At 38.6% G+C, this 13,770-nt stretch overlaps 1 protein-coding gene across 3 annotated transcripts in view; it reads right to left on the bottom strand.

The window, feature by feature from the left end:
* ADAMTS20 (ADAM metallopeptidase with thrombospondin type 1 motif 20) overlaps positions 1 to 13,770 on the bottom strand; it is a 185,399-nt gene that overhangs the window by 111,303 nt on the left and 60,326 nt on the right. For all 3 annotated transcript variants that reach the window (XM_037514122.2, XM_054696288.1, XM_037514123.2), the window contains 3 exons: positions 12,882 to 13,028; positions 10,147 to 10,288; positions 1,474 to 1,578 (listed from right to left, as the gene is read on the bottom strand). In XM_037514122.2, coding sequence (XP_037370019.1) covers positions 1,474 to 1,578; positions 10,147 to 10,288; positions 12,882 to 13,028 — 394 coding nt within the window. The remainder of the gene's footprint in view (positions 1 to 1,473; positions 1,579 to 10,146; positions 10,289 to 12,881; positions 13,029 to 13,770) is intronic.

Below are 13,770 nucleotides of genomic sequence, written 5' to 3'. Positions count from 1 at the left end.
GAGACTAATTTCACTTAACATAAACTCCTTCAGGGTCCACACATGTTGTAACATGTGTCAAAATTTCCTTTCTTTTAAGGCTGAATAATATCCCATTGAAAACCTCATGTTTATGCTCAAACTGAATCAGTTATGTTCAATGAATTAGTTATTAATAGTATGTCTCTTGATAACTGTAAATACAGCAATCATTATTTTAGCTACATGCAATCATCGCATCCATGGCATATAATTATTTGAAAATTTTCTAAGGCAAGGGTTAAGGCCTAACCTGAGAATTCAATCAGGTGACTATTTTGGAGCAAGACTACCTAATATCAGCAGCCCAGGACTCAAACTCTAAAAGATTTTTTTCTGCTCATTCTCACATAACTCTCACAAATGCCTACCACCACAAAACTCCCCTACCACCACAAAAAAAAAAAAAAAAAAAAAAAAAATCAGTCACTATTGGTAATAAGAAGTGAGAAAAAATCTATTCTTTTATTAATTGTTATTTTCATAAAGAGAAACTTTTAAAAATTAAAGAATAAATTTTAAAATTCAGTTTGATCTTAAATCTATAAACTGAAGGCCACTAGAATTTTGATGCTAAAATTAAAAAAAAGTATCATGAGTTCTAGACCATTTTGATGAGTATTTCAGTTACTGCAAAAATTGCAGATATCCAAATAAATCAATTCAGATGTGATTTTTATAGAAAAGTGATTCAAGAGAAAACCAGTAGCGGGTACAAATATTTCAATGGAGCAACAGGTGGAAAGATACAAATTCGGTCAGTGAACTGATGTTAGCTAATGTGAAGTTAACAAAATAGGCAGGCTTCCTTGACAATGCTGTAGTTCAGAGGCATCTAAGAGATGCAAGTTAGGAAGTGCTGATAGTACTAGCCACCAAGGACAAAAGAAGATGACTTTACCCTGGGGCACCAAGTACATCTGACTTCAGCCTTACTGCATGTTTCATTATCATAGTGAACTCCACCTCTCACTATCATACTGGCAAATTTAGGAGAATCCATGACTGGTGTTAGAATTATAAAGATATAGTACAGCAGGCAGTTTATTGTAGCGATAAACTTTCAATTATGATTGCCTAAATTTTAGGAGAGGAAATGCAGGCAATGGTAATATTCTTGAATTTGGGTTTTTTACTGAAATATTAGAAATTCTAGGTCTATACTCATTTTTAATGACGAGACTATTTATTATGTACTTAGGTTACTATACATCCATATAGTTAGTTGTCTAATAACTAGAGAGAACTGTAATCTTCATCTGCTTGATCTTGAAAAGGGGGGTAAAGTTAAAAATGTATTTCACTTGACAATGTACCATTCAAACAAACAGGGCGATCACATTAATTCAACTGGCAGGACACCAGCTGACAGTGAGTTTTGAAGAGTGATGAAACGTGGAGCCATTCCATCCTCGGATTGTCTCGATACCAGACTCACCCTTGGAGGAAACCTACCATCCCAGGACCACAGCTGGTTCCATCTGCCAGAGGCATGTGCTGAGTGCGACAGCCCTTGTGGACGCCCTCCGCGCTCGTGCACCAGAGACGCCTGCACTGCTTCTGCGGAGTGACAAAAGGTGTTGGGCAGGAGTGAAAACCATGTTACAAGCACCAGACCAACTCTATATAATGACAGGCTCCTAAGTTGAGCCGATATATGGTTTCCCGAACAAAGCTGGAAATAATAAGTACAAATCTTTACAAAGTTTGAGTTATCAATTTTCTTCTAAACACATAAAACAGCAAGCTTTCATTCTGAAAAACTTTGGGATATCTATGCTACATTAAGCAATGAGAGAGAAATCAAGAGTGGAAATATTCAAAATTATGTGAGACCTTTTTTATTCTTTTCAAGACAGTTTTCTAAAGGGCTTTTTGTTGTTTAATGTTACTTGCAAAGTTTCCAAAAGCCCCTTTTGATCCAGCAGTATGAATAATGTGCATAAAAAACTGCATAATGTACACTGGCTTCCTCTTTTGTGGATATAATGCAGACTTTCAACTTCTGAACAAAGGTTTCTGAACTGAAAATCCACTGAGTCACACAGGAACTGTAAGTCAGTAATGCTTTCCTTTCTCTGAATTTAAATTGAGAGTTTATTTAGAATCTAAATCAGATAGGAAAGAAATGCATCTTATATAACAAACAGTTAAAGCAAATCTTCCACTATACTAAATGTCTAAAGGCTTATTAAAATGTGGGATAATAAATTTAATATTTTTAAAGATTTGTTTTTATTTATGTATGAATACAAGAACTGGGGTATCAGCTAGAGGTGTGGGGTAAGAGGATTCACCGGAGACAGAGTGGAGAGCAGAACAGGCATACTACTGAAATATACTGCTGAGGGGAGCAGCGGATGAGACAGGAGAGGTCTGCAGTGCCATGTGGGTCAGCTCCCTTACTGGGAAATTGAACCCTGACTGAAGTGGATGGCAATAGACTGACAGCATTGAAACTTAACCCCTGTGTCACCAGGGAGGCCCTATAAATTTAAGATTTTAACAGTGATAGTCACTGTGGTTTTTACATCACTTTGCTTACTGTTTAGTAACATTCATTCATTCAACATTCAGTAGTTTTTATTTTGTGGCACTGATTATATGGTAAATCCTTAACACTGGGAATATACCTTTAATTAAAAGAATGAATGAAGCTGTATTCCTAAGGATATTTACAGTCTGGAGCTGTAGTAAGCAAATGGCAAATTTTTGTCCAGGAATGGAGAAAAGAGAGTAACTACTCTGTTTGGGAAAGCAGGACAGGGATCCACCAAAATGATGACATTTATTCAAACTCAACCTTAAATCTATGCCCAAATAAAACAAAATCATGGTTACAGATTTAGCAAACAAGTTAAATCAGCTATTTCGATAAAAATTTAAAGTTTCTAACTTGTGAAAATTTCTGAAAATAAGTCATAGAGTAAAACAACCTTAATAAGTCTAAACAATTGGCCCCGAATTTTATATCTTTGGATTCAAATCTATATACATTAAAATACAGCATGCGTGAAGCTATCTGCAGCCACTGCAGCACAAGTTCAATCCCAGCCAGGGAGGTGACCCACATGGTGCATCAGACCTCTCCTGTATTGCCCTTTGTTCCCCTCAACAGTGTATTTTAGTCAGTCTGCCTGTTCTGTTCCCCACTCTGTCTCTGGTGAATCCTCTCATCCCCCACACCTCTGGCCTATACCCCAGTTCTTGAATGCATAAATAAATAAATCTTAAAAAAATACATAGTACACATTTGATTCTTAGGGCCATTCACAGGAGTACATCAAAGCATTTATATTTTCTTCCCTGTGCCCATATTAATATTATTTGAAAAGAATAGTTGAATGGGAGGGCGGAGCAACATGGTGGAGAGGAGACGCTGCGAGTAAGATCTCCCATTAAAAAAAGTTAATAGGGAGGAAAAGTGGCAGGTCCCAGTGAGAACTGGGACACGGAAGATAAACGGGTGACTCCAGCAAATTACCCGAAGAAGAAAGTTGCCATAAAAGAGGACCAGAAGGGAGGAAAGTGCAGAACCCCGCTCCCCTCCCCCACCCATAGAGTCGGCGTTCTCCGACCGGCAGAGAGGAGGAAAAAAACAAACTAAAACGACCAACAAGAACGAACTACGCAGCAAGCGGGACTGTGAGTGGAAAGGAACTATTGTAGCCACCACACCCCGTGAACGAGAGCTGCGGAGAACCCTGCAGGATTCGCCGTGGAGGTGAGCTCCGGGCGCCATTAAACAGAGACCCCGCCCCCCAGGAGGAGGCCAGGACCAGCACACAGCCCCGGGTCGCCCGGTAAGCTTGCGCGGAAAAGCTGTGCACTGGAAAAGCAAACGCGGATCGGGATAGCGCGGAAAAGCAGCGCGGTTGAAAAGCAAACGTGGATTGGGATCGCGGCTGCCCAGGTCCCCGCGGCTGCCCGGGTACCCGTGCCTGCGACCTAGGCTTGCAGGGAGACGCACGCGAAGACCCTCACTGAGGTGAAAGTCCCTCCCTGAGTATCCAGGAACCAGGCACCCAGGCACGGGAGTGGGGTGCAAAAGACGCCATTCTGTGGACACTGAACTGGGCTACAGCCCACGTCCTGGACCTGAGGGCTTTGGAACTGAGATCTGGAGCACAAAATTCGGGGCGTGGGTTCTCCACGATGGTGGGGCACAAGGCAGACACAGCACCCCAAAGCCGTTGAGGTTTACCCTACCATTCCCGCTCTGTTTCCTGTCGCACGGGGTGAAAAAAAAAAAAAACAGCTCCCCAAGGGCTCTAGGAGAGATCTCAGGCGCCACCTAGCGACTTGAAACCAGCAGAGGTTCCTGGAGGAGCCAGTGGCCAGCTGGGAAGTTAGCCCACGCCGGGCCCCTGCCAACCAGTAGTCTGAGCCCACAGGGGAGTGAGTACCCAAAGCCGGGGCAGACCAGGCACGCAGAAGAGTGTGCCTGAGACTGGACACGCAGGGAGTGTGTCCCGCATCGCCATTTTAGAACAGGGACATTTCTTCAGTAAAGACTGCCTGCAGAAGGCTCCCTCAGGAGCCAGAGGTGAGCAGGGGAAGTTCGCCCACACCAGAACACCTCTGGCCTGCAGTCCAAGCCCAGAGGGGGAGAGGGAACCCACTGCCGGGGCAGACCAGGAGCACAGGGGAGTGTGTCCCCACATCGGCATTTTAGAACAGGGACCTTTCTTCAGTAAAGACTGCTTGAAACTGACAGATGGCGCCCGGAGGAGCCAGAGGGGAGCAGAGAAGCTCACCCAAGATGCCGGCTAGTCCCAGCAACACAGTGTACCAACGCATATGGCAAATTAGAAAACAGACAGTAGGGAGTAGAAGAACCACACGCAACATAGCAACTCCTCAGGGAAGAAGCACACCACAAAAAGAAAACCAGCCCCCAGATTGTAACGACAGTAACTTGGAAGAACTTCTGAGCCTTCCAGAAAGAGAATTTAAAATTGCCATGATTAAAAAATGACAGAACTCATAAAGGAAAACAATGATAAGGGAAAAATAATCAATGATCAGAAAAATGAAATTGAGTCCCTAAAGAGGGAAGTAAAAGAAATGCAGGAGATCAAAGAATTAATGGAAGAACTAAAGAATTCTGGGAAAAGCAATGAAAGCAGAATAGATGAAATGGAAGAACGAATAAGTTCTCTTGAAGACACAGAAATAAAAGAACCAAAACAGAAAAGGAAAGAGAAGTACGAAGGAAAAAGAACGAAGAAAGACTTCGGGAACTATCGGACACCATGAGGAAAGGAAATATAAGAGTTATAGGAATACCAGAAGGAGAGGAGAGAGATGTAGGAACAGAGAAAATATTCCAGGAGAATATGAAGAGAACTTCCCAATGTGAAGAAGGAGCTGAAAATTGATATACAAGAAGCAAGAAGAACACCAAACTTCCATGACGAAAGGAAAAATACAGCAAGACACATAATAGTGAAGCTCCCAAGAATCCAGGACAAGGAAAAATAATGAAGCTGAAAAGAGGGAAGAAACAAATAACATTCAAAGGAAAACCAATCAGGCTGACAACAGACTTCTCTGAAGAAACACTACGGGCAAGGAGAGAGAGGAGGGACATAGTCAACAGACTCCAAGAAAACAGATGTCAACCAAGAATACTCTATCCCGCAAAGCTTTCCTTCCTCTATGAAGAAAGAATAAGGACCTTCCAGACAAACAGAAACTATGGATTCATTACCAATAAACCCCCACTCCAAAAAATACTACAAGGAATCCTAAAGCCAGAACCTCAGAGGGACGAATAACAACGAAGAAGGCAAGGAAAAAAAAGATATTAAAAGAATAAATAAAATCAAAGGAAAGACAAACACAATGGCAAATACAGATGCTAACATATCAATATTAACCCTAAATGTAAATGGACTAAACTCTTCAATAAAAAGACACAGAGTTGCAGCCTGGATTAAGAAACAAAACCCACCCTTTTGCTGTCTCCAGGAAACACATTTAGCTACAAAAGATAAAAAGACTCAAAGTTAAAGGATGGAAAACAATCCTACAAGCAAATGGACCAAAAAAGAAAGCAGGAACAGCTATACTTATATCAGATAAAACAGATTTCAAACTCAAAAAAATAAAAGGGGATCCCAACGGTCACTACATTATGATCAAAGGGACAATACTTCAAGAAGAAATAACACTAATTAACATATACTCACCAAACGAAGGAGCACCAAAATATATCAGACAACTGTTGTCATCTCTGAAAACAGACATCAGAGAAAACACATATGTAGTGGGAGACTTCAACACACCACTATCAACAATGGATAGACAAAAAATAAGTAAAGAAACTAAAGCTCTAAATAAGGATCTAGAGCATTTGGGCTTAACAGACATCTATAGAACACTAAACCCCCAAAAAAGGAGTACACATTTTTCTCAAGCGCACACGGATCATTCTCCAGGATCGATCACATACTGGGGCACAAGACAAACATCAACAGATACACCAAGATTGAAATCATACCAACTATCTTTTCTGACCATGAAGGCATCAAGCTAGAAATAAAACATAAAAAGAAGGCAAGGAACTTTCCTACCTCATGGAGACTAAAAACCACACTACTGGAAGACCACTGGACTAATGAGGAGATCAAAGAGGAAATTAAAAACATCCTTTGAATTGAATGACAAGGAGGACACCAATATCCTAAATGTATGGGATGCAGCAAAAGCAGTAATAAGAGGAAAATATATAGCAATAGAAGCTCACATCAAGAAACAAGAAAGAACTCAAAGAAACAACCTAATCTCAAAGCTCAAAGATCTAGAAAAAGAACAACAAAAAAACCCCAAAACCAGTAGAAGGAAAGAAATAATAAAAACCAAAGCAGAAATAAATGAAATTGAAACTAAAAAAACAATCCAAAAGAGCACTGAAACCAAGAGCTGGTTCTTCAAAAAAAATCAATAAAATAGACAAACCCCTAGCCAGGCTCAAAAAGGAAAAAGGGAGAAAGCACAAATACACAGGATCATCAATGAAAGAGGAGAAATCACAACGGACACAGCAGAAATAAAAAGAATAATCAGTAACTACTATGAAGAGTTGTATGGAAACAAGTTCAACAATCTAGAGGAGATGGACAAATTCCTACAACTCTACAATCACCCAAAGCTAGATAAAGAAGAAATAGAACACCTAAACAGACCAATTACAAGCAGCGAAATTGAAATGGTAATGAAAAACCTCCCCAAAAACAAAAGCCCAGGACCTGATGGATTTACAAACGAATTCTACCAAACATTCAAAGATGAATTGGTGCCTATCCTTCACAAACTCTTCCAAAAAATTGAGAAGGAAGAGACAATACAAACACGTTCTATGAAGCCAACATTATACTAATACCAAAACCGAATAAGGACAACACAAAAAAGGAAAACTACAGGCCAATCTCCCTAATGAACACTGATGCAAAAATCCTCAACAAAATTTTAGCTATCAGAATCCAACAATGTATCCATAAGATAATTCACCACGACAAAGCAGGATTCATTCCAGGGACACAAGGATGGTTTAACATCCGAAAATCAATCAACGTTATCCAACACATCAACAAAAAGAAATATAAAAACCATATGATAATATCAATAGATGCTGAGAAAGCTTTCGACAAAGTGCAACACCCATACATGATAAAAGCCCTTGAAATTCTTGGGCATAAAGGCCATCTATGAGAAGCCAACAGCCAGTATCATTCTCAATGGTGAAAAGCTGAAGCAATTCCATTAAGATCTGGAACAAGACAAGGATGCCCACTCTCACCACTGCTTTTCAATATAATACTGGAAGTCCTAGCCAGAGCAATAAGAAAAGAGAAAGACATCCAAGGAATCCAAATAGGAAAAGAAGAAGTCAAACTATCACTATTTGCAGATGATATGATAATATACATAGAGAACCCCAAAAACTCCACAGAAAAACTAATTCAACTCATCAATCAGTTCAGTAAAGTGGCAGGATACAAAATCAACACACAAAAGTCAGTAGCCTTCCTATACACAAACAATAAATCTGAAGAAGTAATCAAAAAAACCATCCCTTTTATTATTGAAACAAAAAAAATCAAATATTTGGGAATAAATCTAACAAAAGAGGTAAAGGACCTATACAAAGAAAACTATAAAACACTGTTAAAAGAAATAGAAGAAGACACAAAGAAATGGAAAGACATCCCCTGCTCCTGGATTGGAAGAATAAACATTATTAAAATGGCCATCCTACCAAAAGCAATATACAGATTCAATGCTATTCCAATCAAAATTTCAACATCATTCTTCAAAGAAATAGAACAATTATTGATGAAATTCATATGGAATCACAAAAAAACCCAAATTGCCAAAGCTCTCCTAAAAAAGAAAGAAGGGAATGGAGGCATCACACTCCCAGAATTCAAACTATACTACAAAGCCATAATCATCAAAACTGCATGGTATTGGAACAAGAACAGACCTACAGACCAATGGAATCGAATACAAAATCCAGAAATAAACCCACAGATTTATGGTCAACTAATCTTTGACAAAGGAGCAAAGACTATGCATTGGAGCAAAGAAAGTTTGTTCAATAAATGGAGCTGGGAAAACTGGGTTGCTACATGCAAAAGAATGAAGCTTGACCACTACCTCACACCATACACAAAAATCAACTCAAAATGGTTAAAGAACTAGACATAAGACCTGAAACCATAAAATATATAGAAGGAAATATAGGCGAAACACTACGGGATTTGCACATCAAAGACATCTTTACAGATACATCACCCAAAGCAGTGATAGTGAAGGCAAAGATAAACAGCTGGGACTACATCAAATTAAAGAGTTTCTGCACAGCAAAAGAGACAATAACAAAAACAAAGAGAAACCCCACCAACTGGGAGAACATTTTTGCACCCAACACTAATGATAAAGGACTGATCACAAAATCTGCAAAGAGCTGATGAGACTCAACAACAACAAAGAAAATCACCCAGTCAAAAAAAGGGCAGAAAAGCTAAAAAGAAACCTCTCTGAAGAGGAAATGCAAATGGCCAACAGGCATATGAAAAAATGTTCAACATCACTTGTAATCAGGGAAATGCAAATCAAAACTACCATGAGATACCATCTTACACCAGTGAGAATGGCACATATTAAAAAAACTAGCAACAACCAATGTTGGCGAGGTTGTGGAGAAAAAGGAACTCTTCTGCACTGTTGGTGGGAGTGCAAACTGGTCCAACCACTATGGAGAGCTGTGTGGAGATTTCTGGACCTACTAAACATAGAGCTTCCATATGATCCAGCAATTCCACTCCTAGGTATTTACCCAAAGGACACAGAAACATCCATTCCAAAGAACACCTGCACCCCTATGTTTATAGCAGCACTATTTACAATAGCTAAGCTTTGGAAACAGCCCAAATGCCCAAAAATAGATGACTGGATCAAGAAGATGTGGTACATATATACCATGGAATATTACTCAGCATTCAAAAAAGATAAACACATGCAATTTGCAGCAACATGGATGGCACTGGAAGGGATCATGCTCAGTGAAATAAGCCAAAAAGAAAAAGAAAAATACCGGATGGTCTCACTCATAGCAGGAATCTAGAAAACTTAAATAAGGGACAAGGAAAATGAATAACTATAAGAAAGTGAAAATCAAAATCAACAAAAAACTATGAGCCAGAGACATTTTTTGGGGGGTGGGTGGCGGGAGGGGAGGGATTGGGGTCAGAATGGGGGGGTTGCAATTGTATGGGGAATATAAAAATAAAATTTATTATAAAAAAAAGAATAGTTGAATGCTTTAAACTTTTAGTAACATTTGAAAATTTTTGCAGTTTTCATGACTTTATTTTCTAAATGAGTGTACTTTATAGGATTTTTGTAAGAGTTAGAAAACACAGTACCTAACATTTAAAAAGCACTCAATAAATTTTACTTTCCCTTTTTAAAAAAGAACTTTCTTATAAACACTAAATTTTTCTAAGACATAAACCTTTCAAGATACATTTAGTTTTGAACCCTCTGTTCAGTGACATTTTAAAATACATTCTATCTACAACTTTATGGTAGTTTTCAAACAAAAAGAATTTTTCTTACCAAATAGGGACATACTTGAGATCCAGGACCAAACATCAGTTCACACTGCTTGTTTACATCATATATTAATCCAGGAAGTTGTGAAGAAAGATCATAAATTCTTCCATTTGGTTTGTCAAGGAGGCATTCTCCATGACCAGTACTTGACCAATGACAGAAAATAAAATATCATGAATACGTATGGGTTTCAGTACAAGATTTCAGTACAAGATTCCTTAGCACAGGCTTCCCTGGTGGTGCAAGGGGTTAAGCACTGCACTATGAAGCAATCCACTGCCTCTGCAGCACTAGTTCAATACCCAGCCAGCCAGGGAGCAACCCACATGGCACAGCAGACCTCTCCTGACTCACCCGCTGCTCCCCTCAGCAGTGTATTTTGGTCAATCTGCCTGTTCTGTTCCCCACTCTGTCTCTGGTGAATCCTCTCACCCTTCCGCACCTCTGGCCTGTATCCCAGCTCTTGTATGCATAAATAAATAAATCTTAAATAAAAAAAAAGATTCCTTAGCACATTTTCTGTAGTTCTGCACTGTCAAAGAGAATATCAGTATCTTTTCATAATTTTAAAACCAACTTATCAAAGTCAGCAAAAATCTCACAGTTGTTAAAGGATATTTTACGTGCTTGCCCTTATTTGATCTCCACAGCTGCTTTGAAGATCACAATTTCAAAAAGACAAATAATAAACATAATAAACACCAGAATAAAATTTATGAAATGTGTACATGTTGATTACACACTTTCGTTTCAGCTTGCTATGCTATAATGACCAAATTGTTGAAATGTAAAAATATATTTTTGAATCCATTTCAGAAAACAACAACAAAACAAATGAAGTTTTGAAGTACTGTCTCTACCTTAAAGAGGTTTCTCAAGGACTGCAAAACAGTCAAGAATGCCAGTACTGGGAACTTGCAGTTCGGTTCCACCACTTCCCAAAATACATGGCTCTGAGGAAGTTACTTAATCTCCCTAAATCTAAGTCTCTGCAGCTGTAAGTTGAGAGTAGTAATATCTATCTTGCAAACTGCTACTAGCATATATTATCTGCAGTATTTAAAAGACTTTAAAAAGTGGTAAAAATCAAGAGGAAATGTATATTTGTTACTCCTAGTTTGTTGAATATCCAGTCTACAGAAAACTTGGTAAAAATGTTCAACAGTTCCAATGGAATTAAAAACAACAATTTGTTCCATTACAATTAAAATAATTTTTTTAACCTATACTGGCTAAAGACACATTAAATTCTGTCCAAAACTAATGAACAGGTAACTTTTGAAATTTCCCTTGGAGAGAATCACATCACCCCATCCCCAAAATAACCACACCCAGTGGTATTTTACATCAGTACCTCAGCTAGCCACTGAGCCAAGCTATTGATATATGTAATCATGTGTAGCTCAGCAACTGTGTGACATGCTTTTAAACCAAGTCCCCATGCAAGTATCACTATTGACCATAATTGTGTGACACATTTATGAATATAAATATTCATAAAAAAAAGGGATTCTGGGGCCTCCCTGGTGTGCAAGGGGTTAAGCACTGCACTATGAAGCAGTCCACAGCCTCTGCAGCAAGAGTTCCATCCTCAGCAGGCCAGGGAGCAAGCCACATGGCGAGGCAGACCTCTCCTGTCTCGTCCGCTGCTCCCCTCAGCATTGTGTTTCAGTAGATCTGCCTGTTCTATTCTCCAGTCTGTCTCTGGTGAATTCTCTCTCTCTCTCTCTCTCTCTCTCACTCTCTCTCTCTCTCACTCACACATACACACACACACACCGCCACATCTCTGGCCTGTACGCCAGCTCTTATATGCATAAATAAATAATTTTTTTGAAAAAGAGGGGATTCTACCAGTCAAAAAATGGGCAGAAGCGCTTAAAGAAACTTATCCAAAGAGGAAATGCAAATGGCCAACAGATATATAAAAAAATGTTCAATATCACTTATAATAGGTAAATGCAAATCAAAACCACAAATGAGCTATTACCTCATACCTGAGAGAATGGCCCACATTAAAAAAGCTGACAACAACAAATGTTGGCGAGAATGTTGAAAAAAGGAACCCTCTTACACTACTGGTGGGAATGCAAACTGGTGGGAATGCATTATGGAGGTTCCTCAAATTACTAAATACGGATCTACCATAGGACTCAGCAATTCCAGTCCTAGGAATCTACCCAAAGGACACAAAAACATTAATTCAAAAGGAAACCTGCACTCCTATGTTTAGTGCAGCACTATTTGCAATAAGTAAGATATCAAAACAACCTAAATGTCCAAAAATACATGAATGGATCAAAACGATATGTTACATATACACAGTGGAATACTACTCATCCATCAAAAATATAAACTCATGCCATTTGCAACATTGGTGGAGCTGGAAGGGATTATGTTTAATGAAATAAGTCAGAAGGAAAGAAAAATTTGTACATGATTGTTAATCATGTCATAAACAAATCAAATTTATAATGTGAAATTTAGATAATGAAAAAGCAAACAAACAGAAGCACTTTAAAAGAACATACAAATACCACATTTTATAATGTAGTAAATGTTGAAGTATAAATAAAGTAACATACATTGCACTCTGATGGAGAAGAAGAATAACACAAGCACATATGAAGTTATGAGCTATACTCCCCAAATCACACACTTATATCCACAATTGGCAAATTAATAAAATTGGGAAAAATAAAATGAAGAAAATTCCAGCATCATAAATTTAGACTTACTCAAGGAATTCAGTGATATATTTCTGACTGCATTTTGACCAGGTCCAAGGACTTGTATGGTAATTTAATGTTGGAGCCATTACATGATACTGATGTTTAATTCCAGATTCCTTACATTTGAAACTATCATCATGTGGAACATTAAATCTAAAAACAAACATAAGCATTTGAGAATACTGAGATATATGTACAACATTAGTAACAGATCTCTTACATTTATAATGTAAGATATAGACAAATCTAATACATCAGAATTTATACTCTCAATTTCTCCTCAAAGCATTATAAAACTAGAGTTAACTTCATGTTTGGAGGGACTTGCTCTTTAGATAAACTTGATTGCTAGCAAAGCCTGTTGATGTGATATCTGAGTCTAAATAGTGAAAATAATTGGATTCTAGCTCATCTGCAGCAATAAGGACACATCATAAAAACAGCTGCATAGCAATAACCCATAAAAATAACATCAGGTTTCAATGTGCATATTTTAGGAGATGTGTGTGCACAGGTTGGGTAAAGGTGATGATACATGCTAACTTCTATGCCACTGACTCAACTGGTATCAAAAGGAACCTCTTTCCTGATTTCTTAGAATTCAAAAGCATCTATCTTACATGAAGCAGCAGCCTAAGTACTGGTTTATAACCCTTGAGTGATAATCCATAGAACACATTCCTGAAGGGCAACCAAATCTTCACAAATGCAATGATATTAAATAATTAGTTGATCAGCAACAAAAGTTTTGAGGATCCAGGTATAAACTTAAGTTTAAAAGGAATGCTAAGATTAGCTCATAGGATCAGCTCAGCTTTACTGAGCCAGTGGCCGGGAGCAAGTCCTGGAGGAGCAGGGCCGGGGGGGGTGTTGCCTAACCTCCACACTTGGTTCC

The sequence above is a fragment of the Talpa occidentalis genome, unplaced genomic scaffold (genome assembly GCF_014898055.3).
Source record: "Talpa occidentalis isolate TD23 unplaced genomic scaffold, MPIMG_talOcc4v2.1 talOcc4.16, whole genome shotgun sequence".
Lineage (NCBI taxonomy): Eukaryota > Metazoa > Chordata > Mammalia > Eulipotyphla > Talpidae > Talpa > Talpa occidentalis.
The sequence above is the reverse complement of the archived record's forward strand: the minus strand, read 5'-3'. Positions and strand labels throughout refer to the sequence as shown.